At 37.8% G+C, this 25829-nt stretch overlaps 1 protein-coding gene across 1 annotated transcript in view; it reads right to left on the bottom strand.

The window, feature by feature from the left end:
• Positions 1-913: 913 nt before the first annotated feature.
• Positions 914-25829, bottom strand: part of CEP57 (centrosomal protein 57kDa) — a 42583-nt gene continuing 17667 nt past the window's right edge. The window contains exons 3-11 of the mRNA XM_006833946.1: positions 21940-22119; positions 21473-21594; positions 15811-15927; positions 15199-15276; positions 11695-11802; positions 10676-10753; positions 5411-5646; positions 3593-3737; positions 914-1437 (exon numbers count right to left, since the gene is read on the bottom strand). Of these exons, the coding sequence (XP_006834009.1) occupies positions 1204-1437; positions 3593-3737; positions 5411-5646; positions 10676-10753; positions 11695-11802; positions 15199-15276; positions 15811-15927; positions 21473-21594; positions 21940-22119 (1298 nt within the window). The 3' untranslated portion in view covers positions 914-1203. The remainder of the gene's footprint in view (positions 1438-3592; positions 3738-5410; positions 5647-10675; positions 10754-11694; positions 11803-15198; positions 15277-15810; positions 15928-21472; positions 21595-21939; positions 22120-25829) is intronic.

The raw sequence follows: 25829 nt of genomic DNA, 5'->3' as shown, positions 1-25829 counted from the left end.
ACAATTCAACCTTGTTGGGCAGTCTTGTTTCTCATAATGCTATGGTCTTACTTTGAAATGCATCTTTTGAGAGATTACAACAGATAATGCCTTTATTAACAGGCTGTTAAGGAAAGTTTCAGTGTTTCCTTATAAGAAGCTGCTTTATTGACTTCAGTGCAAATTTATAAAAAGATAACAGGTTTTAAATCTATTCAAAATGATGATTTACATTATTAACAGTATGACAGTGTGTGTACAGTAAACAGTGCACTCATGCTGTACACTAATAAAAACAAAGAGCCAAAGGGTTCCATCAGTTTCAAGATGAAAACCATAATGCTTTGAGTGAATAGCATGATTACAAATAGCTATTATTTAAAAACAGCAAATAACAAATGTATACACGTTAATTCAGTGCCCCTCTGCTCTTCATTCTTAACGTTATATTCCAAAATTTCATTTGTTCCATTATTTTAAAAAATATCTTTATAGTTTTTACAGGTACCTGACTTAAAAGACTACATGGGTCTTTTCCCCTTTTACTTTTTTTCACAGTGGATTTAAAAATAAAAGCAAAACAGATACTGATTACTTTGAGTGCTAAAAACCAAACCAAAATAATAGGCAGAATAAGGTCTCAGAAGGAAGTGATTTTTTTCTTAGCCTCTTAGGAGACACCAATGGAGGAATTGAAAGAATCCTCTTAAATGTGTCATGAATATTTAAGTATAGCAAACCTACATCAATAGTCAACATAAAAGTACATTTAATGGCTGTATTAGAAAGGGGAAATGGGGGCTTTGAGCCAGGGGAAGATTTAAAAGTGAGACTTCTCAAGCAAACACTGCCTATGGAATAGCCATATATTTTGATAATTTAGACCTAATTTTATTTAGATATATAATTGCTTTAAAAATCACACCCACAAGTAAAAAAATTGGTCATCGTTTTACAAAGTGCAGTACAGCAAAATCCATCTCAAACAAAGAAGAGTGTATGTGGATTCTCTGCCTTTAAAAACCCCTGTTTTCCATGTATATGGCTTAACATTTAGCCGTGCTGTCTAACCCAAGGAGACAGTTCAATGAAGCTGGTGGTCTCTTTAACACCTGCTATCAATTAATTCCAATAGAAGAAGAGTATGAGACCTGGGAAGTAAATTGGCAACATCTGTTTGATGAAGTACAGGTTATCTGAATAAAATTTATGACCTGGTACCAGTCAGTAGTCCCACAACAAACTACTGCTTTGTAATGAATTCTGTATGGTCTGCATGTCCTTCAATAACTGAAGATTTTTCCTGCTTTTTTCTCCAGGTTTCAGTTTGGTAAAGTCTTTCTTATTGGTGGCCCCTGTAGTCCCAGAAAAACGGCTGCTGCTGTTTCCTTCTTCATCAAGAGACTTTTTAGTGGCTCTTAATTCTTTCCTCTGCTTTTCTATCTTCTGTTTCTCCAGCTACACCAAATCACAAAGGGAGAAAGGGAAAGGAGACAAATGAAAACATTGTGTCATGATAGTCAATACTTTTAAGTTTAACTCTCATATTCATTCTATGACTTTTCCTTTGTTGAGGCTCAAAAAAATCTACTATACTAGTCATTTAACAATCCTTTAAAAAACAAAAAACATCCATGTTTATTTTTTGAGCATGATACTACGTACAAGGTGCTGTGGGGGGTTATAATAATAATAATAATAATAATCCAGCATTCCAAGTGCTTAAAATAGGTAGTGACATACAAGTAAACAAATCAATCCTGGTGCTTGAGGAATGTCTCAGAAAGGCCAAAAATCCAGGGAACTGAAGGATGAAAGGATTTTAACAGATGGAGAGGAGAAAAGTGTTCTAGAAACTAGTCTGAAGAGGCAAAGAAGCATGTTCCAGATTCATGAAAGATGTAGGGGTGATACAATTCTACTAGGAGAAAGATTTAAAGTTTTATTCTTATTCCGCTATTTTGGAATAATTAAAAATAGGAGAGCTTTAAGTTTACTTTAGCTCAACTGTCATTGTACTATCCATTTGTTGTTTGTTGCCAGGGAATCTGACTACTGGCGACCCATGTATGCAGGGTAGAACTGCTCCAAAGGATTTTCCAGGCTGTGTGACCTTTCAGAAGCTGCTCATCAGGCCTGTCAATGGTGGGTGAATTCACACTGCCAACTTTTCCTCTAGTCCTTGAATGCTTGTGACTGTGCCACCCAGGGGTCCCTTTAGAATAATTAAGTTCTAGTGAACTAATAAATCTTTGGGAAATGTAATTTCACTAAAGCTATGCCTATCCTGGAATTCCTGGGTGGTTCACACAGTTAACATGCTAGGTTAACCAGAAGGTTAGAGGTTTGAGTCTAACCAGGTGTACCCTGGGAAAATAGGCCTAGTGATCTTAACTTCTGAAAAATCAGCCACTGAAAACCTATGAAGCACACATGGGGTTGCCCTGAGTTAGAGCTGAATTCACGTCAGCTGGTTATGTCTACCTCTTAAGAAACTCAGCCCTAGTTTCCTTAATTTATAAAATGAGAACAATAACCTCACCTCACAAGTTTCCATGAGAACTAAATGAGCACAAAGCACCCAGCACCGTACCTATGATGATGCAGCCAAACCTCTTAGGTTTCCCATTCTGACGAGTAGCACACCAACCTTCTTAACTTCTTTCTCCATCCATGTTATATCTAGTAACAAGTAGCTCTGATATTTCAACTTCAAAAAAACACTTCAAATCTGTCTGCTTCTCCTCAGCTCTAGTCACCGCCTAGTCCAAGTGACTACAAGCTTGGAGAGATTAGCTGGCTTCCCAGACTAAATCTGCCCCATCTACTTATCACTGCTCCAAGTAGCTCTTAAATATACAAATCATCATTTTATTCCCTGGATAACTTTACACTGCACTTTGTAAATAAATGCTTTACGGATTTAGTATAATTGCTGTTGTTGTTAAGTGCCATGGGTTGGTTCCGACTCACAGTGACCCTGTATAGAGTTTCCAAGGAACGGCTGATGGGTTTGAACTGCCAACCTTGAGATTATCGTATAGTGCCACACCAGGACTCCCTAGTATAACTATTAACATAAGTATGACTAAAGATTTTCTCACATAATATATCTGTAATTTATCGCACATTTCTAAGTACTTTAGAAAAGACTTGGGTAAATTTATTGTTGTTGTTAAGTGCCATTGAGTTGGTTCTGACTCAGTGGCCCTGTATTGGGTTTCTGAGGTGCACCTGGTGAGTTTGAACCACTGACTTTGTGGTTCAAACCAACCTTGCAGTCTAGTGCTTTATCCCACAGTGCTACCCCATGGAGAAACTTAATTCATGGAAGTTCAAGTTTATTCACATGATATAGAATATTAAATATATTCAGTATTTGAAAGCTGTATCTTAAGACAAAATCTATATAAGTGACTCTAAGACTGTCCTCTAGTCCACTTAACATCGATTCTTAATAGTTAAATGAGTAAGTGTCTCCCTTTATTATGTAAGGAAATAACCTCTGGAGCTCCCTATCTGTGATACACTCACAGTGTTACAGAAATAAAATGTTTTGAACAAAAGGTTTTCTTTAAATTTTAGGAATCAGAGTGAAGGAAAACAAAGTTACCTGGGCTTGATATTTTCGAACTTTAGTTATTTGGTTGGCTTTTGCTTCCATCCTTCCAACTAATGTCTCCAGTTCACACTCTAAGTCGTCTTTCAGTTCAACAGTTGGTGATTCCTGGATAAGTTTTGTCAGCTGCTGGTGATCACTACGGACAAAGCAAAACTGAGGCTTAATCAGTGTCCTTAGGCTCATGGATAGCACCTGAAACCTCGCTTCACCATATGGCCACTGCTTTGGCCATTAAAAAATGACTAAAATTTCTTCAAAACAAAATTTTAAATGATCATAGTTTAAAATTTCAAAACACTGGAGGCAAATGCAGGAAGAACTCTTAATTTCAAACGACTAACCATTTATATGCCTACTTTCCCCCATAAGAATATTAGATATATAGAAAGGAAAGTTTAGATAAGAATCTTATTTGGTCACATCCTAACTTATAAGTTTAGTTTAACTCAATGTATAGGCAGTCCTTGGTTACAAAGATCTGCACCTAACTATGTCTTTAAGAATTTGTACATGGTTCTTATTTACTTTAATGTAAGAGAAGCTTACATAATGTAAGTTGAAACTGTTCCAGTGATTTAAAAGCTCTATTAACAGCAAGTAAAGGTAAATGTGGTGAAGAAATTGTTAGGACTAGGGGTTGTTGGTTCAGAGCCCTGGTGTGGCACTGTAGGAAAAGCACTGAACTGCTCTGGTAGCCACCAGGTTGGCAGCTCAAACTCACCAGTCACGCTCAGAGACCCTATACAGAGTCTCTATGAGTAAGAACTGACTTGACTGCACACAACAACAGGGATTGGTTCAATGTTAAGACAGGGCTTCAAACTGGTTCTTCAAGTTCCTTTATGAGAAATAAGTCTTAGGATGACCCATCTTCAGGAATGAGAGGGGTCCATGAAGTTGCTGGCTAGTGTAACAATAGAAGCTCATGGGGAAAAGCAGATGGAACTTGTTTGTCCAACTAAGAATTTTAAATAAGAATGCAACCATCCAAGGGAACAGGCAGCTTCAGGAGAAAGATTGTTAACCCCATACTTCTCAGTCAATGAGGAACCTGGGTAGGGATTTTCTTGAAGATAAAATTCTTTGCTAACTGGCCACGCGGTGCCATCTGCCTGTGTTTTTTGGGTTTGGTGCCTAATTTTGCAAATTCAAAAAGCCTCACTCTTGCTAAAATGAGTAGAGATTGGATTTCTTGAGGTCTGTCAGTAAGCACTGGTTATAAATCATTGGTGACCTCATAGTAACCAAGTGGGACCGACCATGTTTCTCACAAGTCATGGACAACAAAGTTCAAAGATGGCAGTTGACTGTCCTCCTTTGAATGTGTGTGGCTTTCCAAAGTACTGTCAATAATCCAATTTCACATGGCAGGCTCCTGAAAGAGCTTACTTTGCCTCTTCCATGACAAATTACCCAAATTGTAAAAATTTGGGTCTGTTCCTTTTTAATTTCACTGACTATCACAAAACCAGTTTGAAGCTCTGCAATAAAGGGCAAGTTGTAGTCCTAAAGTTGAGCATTCATAACCAGGAGACTGGTTCATAACCAGGTCAAATTCCCAAGTAATGAAGTAACAGATTTAAGCTCTGGCATTCAAAACACTCAACATTACAAAAGAAAGAGAGGTTTCTCCCATAATCAGTGATATATGTTAAAAGTCCCAGTAACCTGCTTAGTGTCTGATGTAAGTATTGGGGTTCAACAAAATCTGAACAAACAAAAAGTAGGATTAAAAAAACTCACCAAGAAATTAAAAACCAGGTTTAAGAAGTAAATACAATTTTGAAACTTAAAAACAAAGCAACTCACAAGCTCATTTGCCCAAATTCATCCTGCAAAGTCTGTAAGACTTCTGACAACTCTTCATTAATGGTGTTGGAAGACGATGGTGTTAACTTCTTACTTTTACTACATCGTGAAGACACTTGCTTTGCCAAAGGAACATTGTTGACTACTCGATCATTGCACAAGGCTTTACTGTGTTGCTTCATTAGATGCAAGACATGCTGAACATTGGCTACCACAGCATGGCTAGGGCTGGTGGACTTCAGAGAGAAAAAGGATAGAAGAAAGTTAATGAAGCTTTTTTCCCCCCTAAGTGGGTAAAACATCTCGAGTTTATGGCATAAGCCTCCTACTCTGCCAAGTCCCATTGACTGGATTCCCCAAATATCTAGAATTCACCCTCTTGCTCTCTGCCCTACTGCTATTCACTTGGTTTATGAATCCTTCTCTGATGGCTATAAAAACTTCTCACTGGTCTCCCAGCTTCAGTTTCTTCCATCTTTAAAACATTAGAGTGCTACCAGCAGTTATTCACCTAAAATGTGATTCCGATCATGTTCTAGATGAAGTTCTGAGTCAACATTGACTATAATGTCCAAACTCCTTAGCATGGGAAATGCCTACACAGCACTGAGCTGAAACCTACATTCCCTGGGTCTCATGTTCCACCATCTCCTAATCTTTTATTTGTTCACCTATTCTACTTTCTACATATGTCTATCATCAAATTTACCATGATCTACATATTTATTTCACCATTAAACTATCCTTCCAGATGGTAAGGAGCCATTTTGCATTCATTTCTCTATCCTTGATTATTTAGAAACACTAAGTACATGCATGCCACACAGGCAATATAAAGAGGAAAAACCTGGTAGGTTTTTCAAGGAATTGGTTTTGATTTTGAACATAGAACAACAATCTCAATATGCTACACTAGTTTTACTGACTGATGGCTGGGCTGTCTTGATTCTAATAAACATCAGTTTGTTAAAATTGCAAATTCCTAAGCAACACTGCAAATGAAATCAGTATGGGGCTAAGGTTTAGAAATGTGTATTTTAGTTCCATTAGTTGGTAAGGGTATAAAACTTTTAGCCTAATTAGAACAGAAAGAAACTTCAAATTTGTAACGGAGGCTTAAAATAACTAACGAATGCTAATGCCCTACTTGGACTCCTGGTGTGGTGCTGTGGGTTAATGAGCTGGACTCTAACGTTGGTTTGAACCGCCAGATTGGTGGTTCAAGCTCATTAACTACTTCTTGGAAACCTTATACAGGGTCACTATAAGTGGGAACTGACTCAATGGCACTTAATGATCAAAGAATAACTGCATTCCCCCTTTAAGGAAAAAAAATAAAAGCAAAGATCTCTGTTCTATGACAGGGAACCTAGGAAGCCTCCTGGAAAAAGACTTATAAGGAAACAATGGACTTTGTATTGAGGACAAGGGCTTTCTTTGGTTCTTTACTGTATATGACTGGGACATATACGATAGGCACTCAGTAAATGTTTACTGAGTGGATTCTCTGCTGTGGATACTTTCTAAGAACTGTAGGCCCATGTTGTAGTTGTTATGTCCTGTAAAACTGGTTCCAACTTATAGCGGCTGGTGGATTTGAACAGCTGACCTTGTGGCTCACGCAAGTTTGCAGTACACTGCTTATCTTACAACACATCAGGATTCCTCATGTTCCCTTGTAAAGGCCCCTAAGGAGCTATGATGGGCCCAGCTAAGGTCCTAATGTGGGCCAATCCCAATACCTGCTACTTTACTTCTCCAAGTCTCTCAGAAACAGGGCGTCCTAGGGGACCTCTTGGAATGTGAAAGCATTAATTACAAGACTTTGCCCATTTTATAGTCTCTTTACTGTAAACAGGCCACTCATAAGATTTCTGTATTTTGCTTCTTTGTAAAATGTTTCATTTGCTAACTAGTTCTGCCTACCTAGGAAGATTACCTTTGCCTTGCGGGCAGAGAACACAGCCCCTGGAAGGATCTGGAACAGGGATTTCTGTCCGGATGTGGCGCTGTGGGTTAATGCGCCAGATTGCAAAGCTGTTTGAACTACAAGGTTGGTGGTTCAAGCTCACCAGTCGCTCCTTGGAAACCCTAAACAGGGTTGCTATGGGTTGGAACCGACTCCACAGCACTTAACAACAACAACCCATGCAAGACATCCCAGTCTAAGTTTTTGCTGTCCCTACAGGAGTCCTGATGTGGCACTGTGGGTTAATGTGTCAGACTGCAAAGTTGTTTGAACTGCAAGGTCGGTGGTTCAAGCTCACCAGCTGCTCTCTGGAAACCCTATACAGGGTCGCTAAGGGTCGGAATCGACTTGATGGAACTTTTACAACAACAACAAGAAGCAGTGGAATACATCTTGAAGCAATGCTGCACACATCCAGTTACATGGCCTCTCCTAAATGGGTCATATCCCAGAAATACCAGCCTATCTCTATGAGTAATAAGCTCACCCCTTTTCCCCACCCCAAATATTTTTGTTATTGTTGTTGTTAAGTGCCATCGAATCGATCCAATGTTTATCCTACAGGGACACCAAGGCTTCTTTCAAAACTCAACAGGAAGAAAAAAAGCTTTTTAAAGAGTAAGAGACACACAAAATATTTCACCTGTGACAATATATGGATGGTAGTGAGGATGTGAAGAAACTGAACACAAACATTGCAGTAGTACTCTGAAAACAGTCGGGCTAAAAAGTTACTTTGAAAATGAAACATTTACTATACAATCTAGGAATCTCACGCCTGCACATGCATTCCTCTCTTGCCCCATATGAAAACTTATGTCCAACAGAAATCTATACAAAGGTGCTCCTATCAGTTTTATCTGTAAAATAGAAAACTCTGTAACAGTCTAAGTATCCTCTAGTGGAGAAGGTGAAACACTGTGGCATATTCATATTATGGATACTACTCAGTAACAGAAGGAAAGAACTATGGGCACACACAATTTGATAGATCTCAAGGGCATTATGCTGAATGAGAGTCATTCTCAAAAGATCACATACTGCATAATTCCATTTACATAATACGCTGGAAATAAAAGAAGATTTTAGAGACGGGACGGTGGTGGCCACACAGATCTATACATATTTTAGATACTGTACCACAGTACCACAGGAGCTCTGGTAGCGTAGTCGTTATAACTCGCGCTGCAAACCTCAAGGTAAGCAGTTCAAAACTATCTGCTGTTCCGTGGGAGAAAGATGAAGCTTTCTGCTCCCTTAAAGATTTACAGCTTCGGAAACCCTGTACAGGGTCGCTATGAGTCGGAACCAACTCCACGGCACATAACCACCACAACCACAATATGTAACACATTACTATATGTTACTTTACTCAGGAAAACTGAGTAAAGGTCTGTGGGACCATTCTGTATTATTTCTGCAACTTACGGTGACTATAATCATTTAAAAATTAAAAGATAAATGTAAGAACCAAATTCATTTGTCCCACTACCAACCTGAATACTGATATGCATCATGTTTGTTTGAAAATATGCATTTCATGTGGAAAGAATCATTCGTGACTTGCAATAGGGAACACTATATTAATTTTCTTTCAATAAACAATGTATGTTATTGCTATAAACCATCAAGTTGGTTCTGACTCCAGCAACTCTGTACAGGGTTTCCGGAGTGGCTGGTGGACTTGAACTGCCAACCTTATGGTTACTAATCCACACCAGACTGAGACTAGGGAACATGTTAAAAATGCTTTTATGGGTTCCATACCTAAGGAATTCTGATTCAGTAATTTGGTGATAAGTTTAGTAATTGCTCTTTCAAAATGCATGTGATTCTGAGACAGTTGACCAGGCTCTGAGAACCAATATGGAAGCAACGAAAACTGTTTCCAATGAAACTCATTTTTTTTGGATAAGGGAAGTAACACAGGTCAAAAGACGACCTGAAATTTATTCAGAGACAGTACAGAGGTAGAGGACAATATAAAGCTACTGGAAGTATTTATATTAAACATAATTTGTGTCTTACACATTTACAAAGAGAAGGGGAGAAGCTTGAAAATACAGTGCATTCGCTAAGCTTTTACTGAGAGTTTCCTAAGGGTTTAAAATACATATAAACAAGTACAAGAAAATATTTACTCCCTATGCTTCTTAACTTCAAGGCATTCAAAGGCTCTATCTATAATGGAAGCAACCAGCATCATAAACAGTTAAGGAAAAAGTGTTAAGCACTTAAATAGAAACCACTTGACTTGTTATTTGAGAAAAACAAGTGTTAAAGAAACAGGGTTATTATTAAAGAATTACAAGTTTCTTTATTATTAAAGAAACACGTATTAAAGAAATTGAGTTAAAACTCAATTCCCTGCTATCCTAAAAATTCAAAACTATAATGCACCTACTCCTCACTTATCAGCTATCTCATTAGCAGACATTTTGCTTTTACATTAGTTCCCTCCTGCTGGCACCAGGCCCAACTGTCATACACGGTAGCCTCTTCTGTGGCTTTGCAGAACCAGCAGGCATCAGAGAGGTGTTTGGAAGAAATGTGTACGAATTTAATGACATCCCAAAGTGAACAAAACTGGGACTGAAGCCTCCGCTTGGTGAGGCTCCTAGGCCAGGCTCTCAGCATCCTGTAGGAAGCCTTGAGCCTCAGTGACTCATCACGCCTATAGGGCAGAATAGGATCAGACCCAGACCTGGGAGTAGAGTCCCAGAAACAGCTCCTTGAGGGAAGCGCTGACCCAGCCCAGGAGGAAGGTGAAGTATTGAAGTCATGAGCCCTTCTATTCACACAGCTGGCTTTATCCAGCTTTGTCTCTTCTAAGACCTTCTTGGTAGACAAATCATCCAAAACTGGACTTGACACAATGATGAGCAATCTTAGTGTTACTGTATCTATGATCATTATTTTCTAAATAATAGTTTTTAAGTTAGACATACAGATAGTCTGAAAATAGAAAAAAAAAAAAAAAGCCTCCATTTTTGTATAATGTTGATTTCCGCATACTAACCTGGTCTTTGGAAGTTTAACCATATCAGTAATTATAATTTCCTTGATCCCTATCTTCAACCATGCCTTCTCTAAAGCAGGGTTTTAATATTTGTTCATTGTTCCCTTTCCTGCACTCCCACCCCATAAAACCTTTTTCCATCTGATTATCATTCTATCACACAAGCAAAGGGAGCAAGGAAACGTTTCCAACATTTATTGGCATACAAGTCGATAAATGAATTTAACTTAAAGATGTAAGTTCTACAAAAAAAAAATCTGTAGTTTTACCAACTCACCTTTCCAGCTACAAATGGCATATCACCCAAGCATAATCTATAATGTGGTTGTGCAGCAAAATAGTTTCTAGAACCTCTCTGAATGAAAAGGAAAAAAAAAAAAGTTACTCTTATGCTGATAAAAACTAATACGACTAACCTGAAACTTCGGCTTAATACTGAGCAATTACTTACCTTATATAGACTGACAGACATTATGGTATCAACCACCTAATAATATTCATCAACAAGTATTCAGTACTAACTAGGAAAGGTCAGGAAAGAAAAAAATGGAGCCAAACAAAAAAGCATTTACATTGTGAGAAACTGTGTGTACAAGTATGCCTGTATGAACACACAGAAACATTTTAAGGGCAAATGGTAATTAATATTACTGAATAATATTAAAATTCATTCAGTACTTTATGGACCAAAATATTTTCGTATGTATTATCTTAATTTGTTGCTGTTGTTAAGTCTGTGGAATCACTTCCTATATAGGGTTTCTGAGGAGCAGTTGGTGGAGCTTGAATGAACCCTGCAGTTCAAACCAACACTGCGTTTGAGTGCTTATCCTACCAGGGGAAATTTAGAAGTAGATAATGTCGACATTTATAGATTCAAAGTGCTTTCATTTCATATATATATTAACTTAATGCATATTAAGATAATATTAAGATTATATAATTATCTACTTGTGAAGTTGTTGTGAAGTGCTGTCGAGTTGGTTCCGACCCATAGCGACCCTGTATAGAGTTTCCAAGGAGCAGCTGGTAAGCTAGAGCCGCCGACTCTGAAGTTCAAATGGCTTTGCAGTCTGGTTTATTAACACACAGCGCCACACCAGGACTCCATTATCTACTTAGAAGTAGATATTTATCTTCATTGTTAAAATGAGAAAAGAAAATCTTCATTTTAAAATGAGAGAAGGAAAGATTTACTTTCCCAAGGTTGTCGTACCACACAGTTTATGAGTGTTTTGACATATATTACATCAAGTAATAGTCTTCATTCTGATTTATCTGATGCTGTTTTCATACCTTTTCTGGTGGTTTTGACTTCTTTTTTTTAATTCTTCTTGTACTGGCAACAATCGGAGATGTTTTATCTTCAAAGATAAGCCTATTTGTTTCTAGACCAGTCTGCAACTAGGAAAAATAAAAGAATCTAAAATTAGTGACATAGAAATAAAAACTAATTAAAATCTGAGATGTACCATGTAAAAGACCAATAAAAAGAAATGGTAGTATCTGGCTGAAAAAAACAAGTCACAGCTATTTACTAACATTTGGTAAGTATTTTAAATCAGTACTAGGCTTTCACTTTTTATCTTCAACTGCTATTTCTTATATATATAGGGCAGAAATTACACTGTACAATTACAAAGATTTTCAAAAAAAGTACTCCCTTACCTTAGACTACTTTCAAGTTTCCTTCTATAAAAAAGAAAACTTAAAGAGAACAGTGTTTTCAAAGTTGCCTCTGTATCAAAAATGCCTGAGATTTATAAGAAAAATTCAGATGTCTAGCTCCTCTCCAAAGCTCATGATTCTGAACAACTCAGGTTAGGGAATTCCGTATTTTAAAAGTTCTCCAAGAAATTATGATGTAACTGAACACTCAAAACTCCTCAGTCAGTCACAGAAATCTGAGATTATTAATACCTCCCTATTTAGTGCAGTGTTTGTGGACCAACTCTATTTAGAGACCCCATGCAGCTTTTTCTTCAGCAGTTACCTATATAATTCCACACACCGTGCTGCAGAGTAAGCACTGGACTGCTAACCACGAGGTCGGTGGTTCAAACTCACCAGCTACTCAATTGAAACTCAATTAGAGTCGGAATTGACTCAGTGGCACTTAATTACAATTCTTTATATGTAGTAAATTGACTAGTTAAAATTAAATGAATAAGAAATTACTACTGTAGAAGACCTATGATATGAGTAAGTGTGAACAGAACAAACTTTGAGTCCTGAACTTCCAGCTTATTTAGTACTTTTTTGTTCCCTAAAGTCAAAGAACATTTAAAAACAACACAATCTGAGTTCCACAATGAAGTCAAAACTGCCATTTTGATGTGGTGTTCACTGAAGAGCGCAGAATTTGGGGAAGGATTAGACAGATGGAAACACTGCCTTCAGAAGTATACAGACTCATTTGTGAGAAACAATTTACTACACATATTTTTATTTTTGTTTCTATGATTTTGTAGTAATACTTTCTAACACACACACATGGAACTCTGGTAACGCAGTAGTTACGAATTGGGTTGCTAACTTCAAGGTTGGCAGTTTGAACCTACCAGGTGTCACACGCAGGAGAAAGATGAGGGTTACTGCTCCCATAAAGACCTGCAGCCTCGGAAACCCTGTGCAGGTTCACTATGAGTTGGAACTGACTCCATGGTACTTAACAACTATACACACACACACACACACACACATACATACGTATACATATGGTGATAGTGTGCCATAGAGTCGGTTCCGACTCATAGCGACCCTATAGAGGGTTTCTGAGGCTACAAATTTTACAGGAACAGAAAGCCTTGTCTTTCTCCGTGGAAAAGCTAGTAGTTTCGAACTGCTGACCCTGAGGTTAGCAGCCCAATTCGTAACCATGACACTACCAGAGCTCCTTACACACACACACACGTGTGTATAATATATATATCATAAATATATATGTTGTTGTTAAGTGTCGTTGAGTTAGTTCTGACTCATAATGACCCTGTACAGGGTTTCTGAGAAGCAGCTGGTTCAAACTGACCTTGCAGTCCAGTGCATTACCCTACAGTGCCACACCAGGAGTATATGTGTGTGTGTATATGTATATATGTATGTATAAATATAGATATAGATAGATATAGATATATGTAGATAGAGATTAATCAGAAGGAAAATTCTTAACTGGTTTAATATAAAAAAAACTATGCTAACTTTACTTCAGAGACCTACTGGAGCAGATAAAAATGTAAAATTGTTTATAAACCTGGTTTCATATACAGAAGGACACAATTGGCATTTGACCATAGACTGTCCTTCAGAGGTGAAACTTCTGATTGTTTTGGAATCAGAACCTACATCTTGTACTAGTAGTACAATGAGATAATAATTATTATTGAGAAAAAGGACATGCAAATGTTATACAACACCTTGGAAGGGCGTAACACCTGGAAGGTATGTGAGCAAAATAAAAGTTCATAGGGAGAAGCGTCTTCAGTTATAAACAGCAGTGTTTTATTGAGATAGGAAGACTCTTGTAGGGATACTATCGTTTTACTCTGTCTTTTAGAAATGTGGCTCTGCTTTGTACATATATTTTACTCAATGTTTTTGAGAATACATCCGCTTTATCTATTCCATCCAGTGTCTATTCATGAGATGAAATCCTACACTATTTTCCTGACACTGTGGTTTTAGAACTGACATGAATCTCTAGCTACAGGGGAAGCCCACTACACCTCAGGTTTTGTCCTGGTATCTTAAGGCCAGCACGGTAAAAAAATAAATAAATAAACAGGTTATTGAACAATGGCTTTTGAATATTTTTGACAGCGACCTATGGTAAGAAATCAGTTTCACTTGATTACTTACCTTATTATGTATACTGTTATTGTGTGTTATTGAATTAATTTAACTCAAAGTGACTCAAAGAACTGCTTATAGGCTTCCTATGAGTCTTTTGGGAGTCCTGGTGTGGGGCTGTGGGTTAATGTGCCAGACTGCAAAACCATTTGAACTGCAAAGTCAGTGGTTCAAGCTCACCAGCTGCTTATTGGAAACCCTATACAGGTCACTATGGGTCGGATCGACTCAACCACTTAACAACAACAACATGAGTCTTTTACTTTTCTCCTACAGAACTCAAGATTTTACCACTGTACCACCAGAGCTCTTTGATTATGTGTATATAGTCCTTGGAGTCCTGGTGTGGTGGTGTGGGTTAATGCACTGAACTACAAGGTCAGTTTGAACTGTAAGGTCAGCGTTTCAAGTTTCACCAGCCGCTCCTCGGAAATCCTATACGGAGTTGCTATGAGTCAAAACTGACTTAACAACAACAATACAGTCCTTGATGTTTTCTAGTCTACTGATTTTTTTGGTAAATGCTGATTGAAACCCCACAGTTTGAGAAACATTAATAAGTGTTAGGCTGCTAATTGCAGTTAAAACCCATAGCTGTTCTCAAAGAGGTTGCTCTCGTAAAGATATACAATCTTACACACCCTATACAGGGTTACTCTGAGTTAGACACCAACTCAATGGCAGTGGGTTTCGGTTTTAGTTTTATACTACAAAATTACTCAAAGTTTGCTTTTTTCCTTTAATAGGGACTATGTATAGGGTTTCCAAGGAGTGGCTCGTAGTTTGCAGTGCCGACCTTGTGGTCCTGTGCTTTATCCTACAGTGCCACATCAGGACTTCACATCTTATAGATGAATCTAAAACATACGCAATCTGAGATACCCAAATTTAATCATCTGTTAATTTATAAATGGTGAAAATACGAAGAGCCTACGTATTAATGTTTCAACTTACCTGGGCTGCCTTAACTTGCATACGTTTCCTTTCTTGTTCTTCTTCACGGAGCTTTGCTTCTAACTCTTGCATTTTTTTCTAATGTTAAAAATATTAAACAGTAGAAGCAAGGTCTTAATGTCTATTTGTATAATTTTAACATAGAAACTAAGAAATGTCTTAAAATTTTAACATACTAAATATAAATTTGTGAGTTTACATTACTGCAGTACTGACTCTGTACTCATGCCAGCATCCATGACACTCTCAGCATTATGTTCTATCATTTGTGAGGTAGTTAGATGGAACTGTGGGTACAATCTACGGTCAGAGAACAGAACTCTGTATGAAAGTATATAGTCTATATGGAGGCTGAATGGTAAACTTTAGTCTCTGCAGTACCAAATTCCTCCCAAGTGAATTAAATTAAACTAAAATTAGTTCAGAAAATAGCTTAAACCAAGTAATGCAAAGCCATAAGTATTCTATGAAACATTCAACGTTTTCAAAAAGAACTCCTTACTGATTCCCATCAAGAATGTTTAATATAATTATTTTTTCCTTATTTACATTTGCTTATTTACATATTTGTTTGCAAAAAGATGATCCTGAGAGAAAGACACATATACTGACTTCTGCAAGGGCTTGCATAGTGGTGAGTTTGTTATACTCCTGTTCAAGAAGATCCAATTTCTCAAGTTTGGTATGAACATGAGTTTGATCTTGTTGTCGTTCTCTTTCTAAGGAAACCTGGGAAACAATGTGAAATATAGCATGATAATAATCTGACAATCAAGAAATATAAAAACAACTAACACTTATGCATCTTAGACTACAACACAGTTATTTGTCTGGCTTTCCACAAACGACTGAATATATACTACAGACGATTCCTAGGAAAACAATATTAAGTTGAAACAACAGGAACATAATAAAAAACAAATATAAGCCAAATCCTAGATGCTGTGTTTATAACATGCACATACAGCCTTTGGTTCTATATGTTGTTGTTGTTGTTAAGTGCCGTAGAGTCGGTTCCGACTCATAGCGACCCTGTACAGGGTTTCCACGGCTGTAAATCTTTACGGGAGGAGAAAACCTCATCTTTCTCCCGTGGAACAGCTGGTAGTTTCGAACTGCAGACCATGAGGTTCGCAGCCCGATTCATAACCAATATATATATATATATATATATATATAGTGAGACTATGATCATACCCTGGGACAACAGGGATTTATTGTTTATCCACACATACCTACTCTCAATTAACCAGATCCTCTTAAGCAGTTAACCTCTTAAGATAATAAGTATGGCTTTAATACCATTTACACCACTTCTAAAGAAACTCTAGTAGCATAGTGGTTACAAATTTGGCTGCTAACCTCAGGGTCTGCGGTTCGAAACTACCTGCTGTTCCGCAGGAAAAAGATGAAGTTTTCTGTTCCAGTAAAGATTTATAGCCTCGGAAACCCTGTACAGGGTCGCTATGAGTCAGAACCGACTCCACGGCACATAACAACAACACTTCTAAATTCTATGCAAATCATCCTTTTTTATATCCTTGTTTTCTCAAATTTAGGGTCAAGAACTTGAAGACTGTATCCTAGAAGTTGTGAAGGATTTACAGTAATAGAATAAACCATTAAGCAAAGAGTAGAAATATGCTAAGTGAGGTCTGTTGTTGAAGCTGAATGCCCTAAGAGGTAGGTTCTGACTCACTGGGATATCCTCCTATAGGGTCTCTGAGGAGCTGCTGGTGGGTCTGATGCACTGACCTTGAGGTGCTTATTATAATACAGTGCTCATTCTACAGCACCGCACTAGGACTCTGAATGAGGCATAGTAGTAAATACCCAAAATATTAAGTAACTAAACTTAATCTCTTTGATATCTCATGCAAGTAAAGTTTTGCTCAAGGTAATACAGAAATGGCTACAATCATACATTGACAGAAAACTTCCAGAGGTTCAAGCCGGATTCAGAAGAGGCCGTGGAACGAGGGATATCATTGCTGATGTCCGATGGATCTTGGCTGAAATCAGAGAGTATCAAAAAGATGTTTACCTGTGCTTTATTGACTACACAAAGGCTTTTGAATGTGTGGATCATGATAAGCTATGGACAACATTGTGAAGTATGAGTATTCCGGAACACTTAATTATGCTCATGAGGAATCTGTACCTGGACCAAGAGGCAGTTGTTCAAACAGAACATGGGAACACTGAATGGTTTAAAATTACAAAAAGTGTGTGACAAGGTTGTATTCTTTCACCATATTTATTCAACCTGTATGCTGAGTAAATAATCCAAGAAGCTGGGTTATATGAAGGAAAACGTGGCATCAGAAATGGAGGAAGACTCATAAACAGCCTGCAATATGCAGATGATACAACCTTGCTTGCTAAAAGCTAAGAGGACTTAAAACATTTACTGAAGATCAAAGAGCACAGCCTTTGGTATGGATTACTACTCAATGTTAAGAAAACAAAAATCTTCACCACTGAACCAATAAACAACATTCTTATCAACGGAGAAAAGAATGAAAGTTGTCAAGAACTTCATTCTTCTTGGATCAACTATCAACACTCATGGAAGCAGCAGTCAAGAAATCAAACGACATATTGCATTAAGCAAATCTGCTGCACAAGACCTTTTTAAAGTGTTGAAGAGCAAAGATGTCAGCTTGAGGACTAATGTGCGCCTGACCGAAGCCATGGTATTTTCAATAACCTCATATGCATGCAAAAGTTAGACAGTGAATAAGGAAGACCATAGAAGAATTGATGCTTTTGAGTTATGGTGTTGGAGGAAAATACTGAAAGTGCCATGGGCTGCCAAAAGAACCAACAGATCCATTTTGGAAGAAGTGCAGCCAGAATGCTCCTTGGAGGCCAAGATGATTAAACTTTGTCTCTCATACTTGGGACACATTGTCAGGAGGGACCAGTCGCTGGAGAAGGATATCATGTTTGGTAAGGTGGAGGGTCAGAGAAAAAGAGGAAGACCCCCAACGAGATGGATTGGCCAAGTGGCAGCATCAATGGACTCAAATGTGGCAACAATAGTGAGGTTGGCCCAGGATCAGGCAGTGTTTCGTTCTGCTGTGCATAAGGTCGCTATGGGTCGGTACTGACTCGATGGCATCTAACAACAACAACAAACTTAATTTATCTTCATACACAAGTCTACAGCAATGGTGGTGGTGGTGGTGGTAGTAACATGCCATGGAGTCGATTCCAACTCATAGCATAGGGTTTCAGAGGTTTTAAACTGTTACAGGAGCAGAAAACTTCATCTTTCTCCCATGGAACAGAAGCAGTTTTGAACTGCTGACCTTGAGGTTAGCAGCCCAACTCGTAACCACTATGCTACCGGAGCTCCTTACAGCAATAGTTACTTAATAGAGTTTGAATAGGACAAAGCAATATAAACAAATGTTTTCAGAAATTTGTGTAAATTACTAAACAACTCAATAGATTTTCACAACTCTTTAAAAGAATACATTAATTTAAAATTGGCACATGCCATGCTTTGTTTCCAACACTGGAACTCTCTGAATAATAACTATCTTTATTAAAATGTCAAAATCTTACTGATGAAAAAAGTGTCACCATTTTAAGACGTATATATTAGACTAGAAATCCTGGTGTGGCACTGTGGGTTAACGTGCTGGACTGCAAAGCCGATTTGAACTGCAAGGTTGGCAGATGAAGCTCACCAGCTGCTCCTTGGAAACCCTATCCTATACAGGATCACTATGGGTCATAACAGACTAGACAGCACTTAACAATAACAATATTAGTTTAAGAGTTGACTTTCCAGATATATTTAGTTAAGCCATCTTACTGTTGTCCTAAAAATGCTTTATTATCTTGTCACTGGAATATTCCAATGACCCCCAGTACCACCCCATCTCATCCACTGTACAGAAATATTGATGAAACACAGTAACAACAAATTATTACATAGTATAAATTTGAAGCAAAAAAAATTACACTCTCCAGTTGCAAAAAAAAAGGAACTCAAAGGCAGAACTGAAGATGGGCAGGAACACAATATAAAACCTCAGGCCATGTGCAATCAGCATGATGCAAGAACCATAAAGGAATACATTTACATAAAGTCAGAGGAAAAGCAATGAATTCCAATAAGTTACTTATATATATACTGAAGGAGTATGGGATTTCCATGAAAAACAACTCTCAAGAATATGAATTCACTATTGTAGTTTGCATTAAGAAACAAAACATCCTAATGGCACAAATGAGTAAAATCATTCTAAGAATTTCAAATAATTGAGGCAGCCTTTCAAATACTGTTACATAATTGTTCAAATATTTCTTAGCTTGTTTCTGACTAGAATTGAAAGCTGATGAGGATACCTAGCATATATAATTTCTCTTTTACATTGCATTTGTTGTTGTTAGTGTCAGGTGACATCGAGTTGGTACAACTCATAGAGACCCTATACACAAAAGAACAAACCACTGTCCAGTCCTGCGCCAACCTCACAATTGTTGCTACGCTTGAGCCCATTGCTACTACCACTGTGCCAATGCATCTTGTTGGGAGTCTTCCTCTTTTCTCCGACCCTCCACTTTACCAAACATGATATCCTGCTCCAGGGACTGGTCATTCCTGATAATATGTCTGAAGTATGAGAGACAAATTCTAGCAATCCTAGCTTTCAAAGAGCATTCTGGATTTATTTCTTCCAACACAGATACGTTTTGTTCTTTTTGCAGCCCACAGTACTTTTAATATTCTCCTCCAACACCACAACTCAAATGCATCAATTCTTTTAAGGTCTTACTTATTCACTGTCCAACTTTCGCATGCATATGAGGTTATTGAAAATACCATGGCTCGGGTCAGGCGTACCTTAGTCGTCAAATTGACATCTTTGCTCTTGAACACTTTAAAAAGGTCTTGTATAGAAGATTTGCATAATGCAATCGGTCGTTTGGTTTCTTAACTGCTTTTTCCATGGGTGTTGATGGTTGATCCAAACAGAACGAAGACTTTGATACCTTCAATCTTTTCTCCATTTATATGGATGTTATTTATTTGTCCAGTGGTGAGGGCTTTTGTTTTCTTTACACTGAGGTATAACCCATACTGAAGGCTGTGGTGTTTGATTTTCATCAGTAAATATTTTAAGTCCTTTTAGCTTTTAGCAAGCAAGGTTGTATCATCTGCATATTGCAGGTTGTTAGAGAGTCTTCCTCCAATCCTGATGCCACATATTGTATTTCTTCATATAATCTCTCAGATTATTTGCTCAGCATACAGATAGAATAAGTATGGTAAAAGAATACAACCATGGCATACACCTTTCATAATTTTAAACCATTCAGTGTTCCCTTGTTCTGTTTGAACAACTTCCTCTTGGTCTATGTATAGGTTCCTCATGAGCACAATTAGAAGTTCTAGAATTTTCATTTTCTGCAATGTTATCCATAGTTTTTCATGATCCACACAATCGAAAGCCTTTGCATAGTCAATAAAGCACAGGCAAACATCTTTCTGGTATTCTCTATTTTTAGCCAAGATCCACCTGATATCAGTAATGATTTATTTTGTTCCATGTCCTCTTCTGAATCTTGCTTGAGCCTCTGGAAGTTCTCTGCATTTAGCAGTATTTAAGTCTTGAATTAAGAAAGTCAAGGTGCCCAGAAACTGCTATTCATAATAAATTTAAATTCTAAGCGCATAATAAGAAGTCAAAAATGCAAAAAAAAATTTATATTTGAGACTGACACTGCAGATATTCTCTTATAAAAGTGCCAGTTATATACAGAGTCCAATTAACTTCAACCCTGTACAAAACGAGATGGATACACTGCAGAGGATATAGTAGTACATGTGTCGAAAACGAAACATGTCTAACAGCTATGCTGAAAGAAACAATAAATCACTATCTTTTTCAAAGCCTAGACTAGTTTGTTTTCCAAAACGAACTTCTAGTATTAACAGTAGTATCTGGTAGTGTAGTGGTTACGAATCGGGCTGCGAACCTTAAGGTCAGCGGTTCGAAACTACCAGCCGCTCCGCGGGAGAAAGATGAGGCTTTCTACTCCCGTAAAGATTTACACCCTCAGAAACCCTGTACAGGGTCGCTATGGGTCGGAACCGACTCGACGGCACTAAACAACAACAACAACATCTTTAGATCACTTAAGAGGAGATAGGATTATAATGACAATAGTATTATTAGTCACTGAGAAAAAGGTCTGTACTTCACTTTCATTTTCTCTGTAACTGTTAGTGTAAGAAATCTGTGAGGTGCCATACCTGTTTCTCTAAGACAGATGTCCTCTCCATTTCTGCATGCTTTATCATATTTCTCATGTATTCCAGTTGTTTTTCTAAAAGATTACATTTACTTTCTGCAGCTAACAACTGAGAAGCCAGTTCTGGAAGAAAACACAAGAAGCAGGAATTAGCAGACTTGCAGAATAGTTATAAATAAGCTTTTTCAACAGAAACTAAATCTTCTGTTTACATAATAAACCTTCTACTAGTTCTAGATGTGTTTTCAGATCACCTAAGCGAGTCTCTGTCTATATACCAGTCAAATTGCCTTGCCTTCAGTTAGTAAGTGTAATGCAGGTCATCAGCAGTTACTTCTCAAAATGCACCTGAGTACAATCAACGCATTTTATATCGTCCAGCAAACAAACAGTAATATAGAATACTACAATAATTTTACACCTACTTTTGATACATACTATTTTGCTTCATTCATAATTAAAACAAACCTTGATTGTGCTTTGATTCCTCATTCTTTGAATTTTCCCTTTCCTGTATTTGTTCATCCAGTACTTTCTTGTATTCACTTGTTTCTCTAGACAAAGTTTTCACACTTTCTTCTGCCTGAATTCTTTCAAGTTCCAAACGTCGAATCTTCTCTTGAAGATTCTTCAAAGCAGAAAATATGGCTGAAAAACACAAACACCAATGTTATCAGGTAATGCTATATACTGAGAAAGTTCACTAAAAATGAAAACCAAAAAAAACTTATTCAAATAAAAAATAAAATTGATGAGTCCAATGAAGGATCACTTTTGGGAACAATAAAATGTTTATTATCTCAAAGTAACTTAAAATATCCACTTATTGAATATCTTTGAATCTCTGAAATGTGTTCGGTACTTAGGTTAAAAAAACAAAAAAAAATTATTATGGAAAAAACACTTTAAAGATTATATAAAATTCATATAACTGTTCAAAGAGCACCAACTATCTTAATTTTTTCCTGTCTCTTTTACTCTTTTTTTTTTATTTTAATTTTTAAGACATATGTTTTTAATCATTCAAGTGAGAGAAGATAGAAGGATCATTTTTCTAAACATAAAAAAAGATTTTTGCCTTATTTTTCACAGCAAATTTTTTTTCTGTAATAAATCTTTTATTTTTAACTTTTGGGTTTTTTTTTTTTGTTGCCACTTTTATAGTATCCATAAGTTTTCCATTCTATTTTTTTTTTGAATGTTTTATTGTGAATTATGTAATAGTTTACATGAGAGAACATTAGTTTTACATTCATCCTATTGCATATCATTTCATTGCCAAGGTTACAATCCCCTCCATGCATCATCAACCAACCAAATATATACTACAAGCCTTCTCCCTGGTCGTCAGCACACAGCCCCTCTCTCTCCACGTCATCCTCTCTGCCTCCATCTCAGGCATCACTGCTTCTCTGAGTAGTGTCCCGCTCTCTGCTCTTCTCCCTTGATGGTCCCTGGGACCTCCGCTCCTAGACTGAAAAGTTAATCATTCCCCTCCTTGCTACAAAACGTCTCCTTTACATTTCCAACCCTCACAATCAGTTCTGATAACAATTATTCACTATTGTATGACAAGAGACCCACCCACATTTCATTTTACCCCCTGGACAGACTGGATACTACTCACTGGAGATTCTACCTTCCTCCTCGCCCTCTGAATCTAGGTTCCCTCTTGACAGCTGGTAAGCCAGTCACTTCTTGCCTTTTTAGTCCCCCCATTTTGGGTAGCCAATATCCAAGTTGCCCATCCCTATCCACTCTGTGTATAGAGGGGGTAGAAATGATCCTTGCTGTTGTTCCCTCTTTTGAGCTGCTGCATCCATATGTGTAGGTCAAGTTCATCAAATTGCATCAGATTACTCTTTATTTCCTCTTTCTTTCTTCTTCTAGTTGAGCTCTGATCATCCAGTCATTGAAGCCAGGTCAAGTAGGTAGTGTCTGTAAGTGAGGGTGTTCTTGTGCATATGCCCTCTCTTATCAGCTGGATGCTTCACTCTCTACTCTAGTCCTCTGTGGCTATGTCACTGACTCTGGGCTCAAGAGTCCCCAGGTCTTGCCACACTGCTGACCAGGTCACCACCTGGGTTCACAGGAGTCTATTGAACATTGTAGGGCTTTGCTTGCAGCTTCATTGCTGTTTTCCCCTCACTTCCCTTTATCAGTGACGAACGTGGTCACCAATCAGAGTGCATGTCTGCTTGTGTATTCCCATTGAGTCTTAGAAGTCTTTGATGGGGGGTTGCCCAGAGGGGATCTGACCACTTGCCTTGATGTCTCCTGGGCAAGCAATTTGCATGTTCTTGTAGTAATCAGTTGGACTGCCTATATTGTTTTATATTTTTCCTGTAGGTCTTTCTTTCAGTAAGTATCTTATGTTCTTCTAGCCGCTCCAGGCTGGTCTGCTCGTCCTTTCAAGTGGGAATTTCTCATCTCTGAAGATCTGGATGTGGTTCAGGATTACACCTAGTCTTATATAATGCAGAGGCTCCACAGGAAGCCTCCTTAACTGGGCACATTACAGCCCCATTTTAGGTATTCTAATCAGTTATAGGCAGAAGAGTGACTTACAAGCTTTCTATGGTGATGTTTCTGGGTATTCCTTTCTCTTCTCCTCCAGTATCTATTTTATAATATAATGCAAGGAAAACCAAGATTCAAAAGACAGCCAAGGATCTTAACATTACTCCCTCCTTTTCCCCATTCCAACCATGTCTCAATCTCTGAATCCCAGAGTACTGTTGTTCCAAGGTTGTACACACATCATTACTTACCTCTGTTCCACTTAGCCCATGCAAACCTGCCTAATTGTTCTCTCATCTTCTTTGTTCTTCCATTCCCCTCTCCCTTCTTGTATATCGCCCCCCCTCCCCAGCACCCAAACTATCCTGTGTCTATTCCCTGTTCTGTGCTCCACCTTCTGTTCCCTCTCCTCAACCCCCTCCCCACATCCCAGCAATCAGCAAAGAATCCACCCCCCTTTAGTATGGATTCCTTTTCTTAGTCTTTTACAGTAGCGGTCTTATGCAGTATTTCTCCTTTTGTGACTAACTTCACTCAACATAAAGTCCTAAAGGTTCATCCATGTTAAGCGGTGGCTTGCAGCTTCCTTGTTATTTTTCAAGGTAGCATAGTATTCCATTGTGTGTATGTACCACACTTTGTTTATCCATTCTTCAGAATATAACAGTACAATTAAAAACAGTTGGTGGGTAATATACAATAAACACTAGACTGCTAAGCACAAGGTCAGTGGTTAAGACCCACTTACTGCTCCTTAACATACTCTATAAAGGTTGGTATGAGTTAGAATTGGCTTGACAACACTTACTCACACACACAAAAAGAACTACCATTTTTTCCAGTATTTAGGAAAAAAATTAAATGTTCTCTAAATGCTCCCTAAAATATTTGTCTGATTATAAAAGTAGTTAAGTATTCACTCAGAAAATACAGAAGAGACAGGAATACATAATGAAGAAAAGAAGACATAACTCTCCTACTCAGAGATGATGTTGTTGTTATGTGCCATGGAGTTGGTTCAGACACGTAGTGACCCTGTACAGGGTTTCTGAGGCTATAAATCTTTACGGGAGCAGAAAGCCTCATCTTTCTCCTGCGGAACAGCTGGTAGTTTCGAACTGCTATCCCTGAGGTTCACAGCTCGATTCGTAACCACTACGCTACCAGAGCTCCTTTATTCAGAGATAAACGTGCTATCATCTTCAATCTTTTTCTGTATGTGTAAAATAATTTGAAATAAAAATTTATCTTTTCACTTTAGCATTTTAAAACTCTTGGGCATTCCGCACATTCAACCAAGTATTAAAAGATTATTTCATGTTTGATAATTACAAATGAAATACCTGGATCGATGATTACTCACATGCTAAAGCATTGTTGTTGCTGTTGTGCTGTTGTTAGGTGCCGTCTAGTCAGTACCAACTCATAGCGACCTTATGCCTGCAAGGAGCACTATCTGGCTGCACTTCTTCCAAAATGGATCTATTGGTTCTTTTGGCAGCCCATGGCACTTTCAATATTTCCCCCTAGCACCATAAGTCAAAAGCATCAATTCTTATATGATCGTCTTTATTCACTGCCCAGCTTTCACATACCTATGAGGTTATTGAAAATACCATGGCTTGGGTCAGGTATTCAACACTTTAAAACTTTAAAAAGGTCTTATGAAGCAGATTTTCCTAATGCAATATGCCATTTGATTTCTTGACTGATGCTTTGTGAGTGTTGATAGTTGATCCAAGAAGAATGAAGTCCTTGACAACTTCAATCTTTTCTCCATTGATAAGAATGTTGTTTATTGGTCCAGTGGTGAGGGTTTTTTTTTCCTGACATTGAGA

Source organism: Chrysochloris asiatica, unplaced genomic scaffold, assembly GCF_000296735.1.
Source record: "Chrysochloris asiatica unplaced genomic scaffold, ChrAsi1.0 scaffold00008, whole genome shotgun sequence".
NCBI classification, from domain to species: Eukaryota; Metazoa; Chordata; class Mammalia; order Afrosoricida; family Chrysochloridae; genus Chrysochloris; species Chrysochloris asiatica.
Note: the sequence above shows the minus strand (reverse complement) of the source record. Positions and strands in the feature narration are given on the sequence as shown.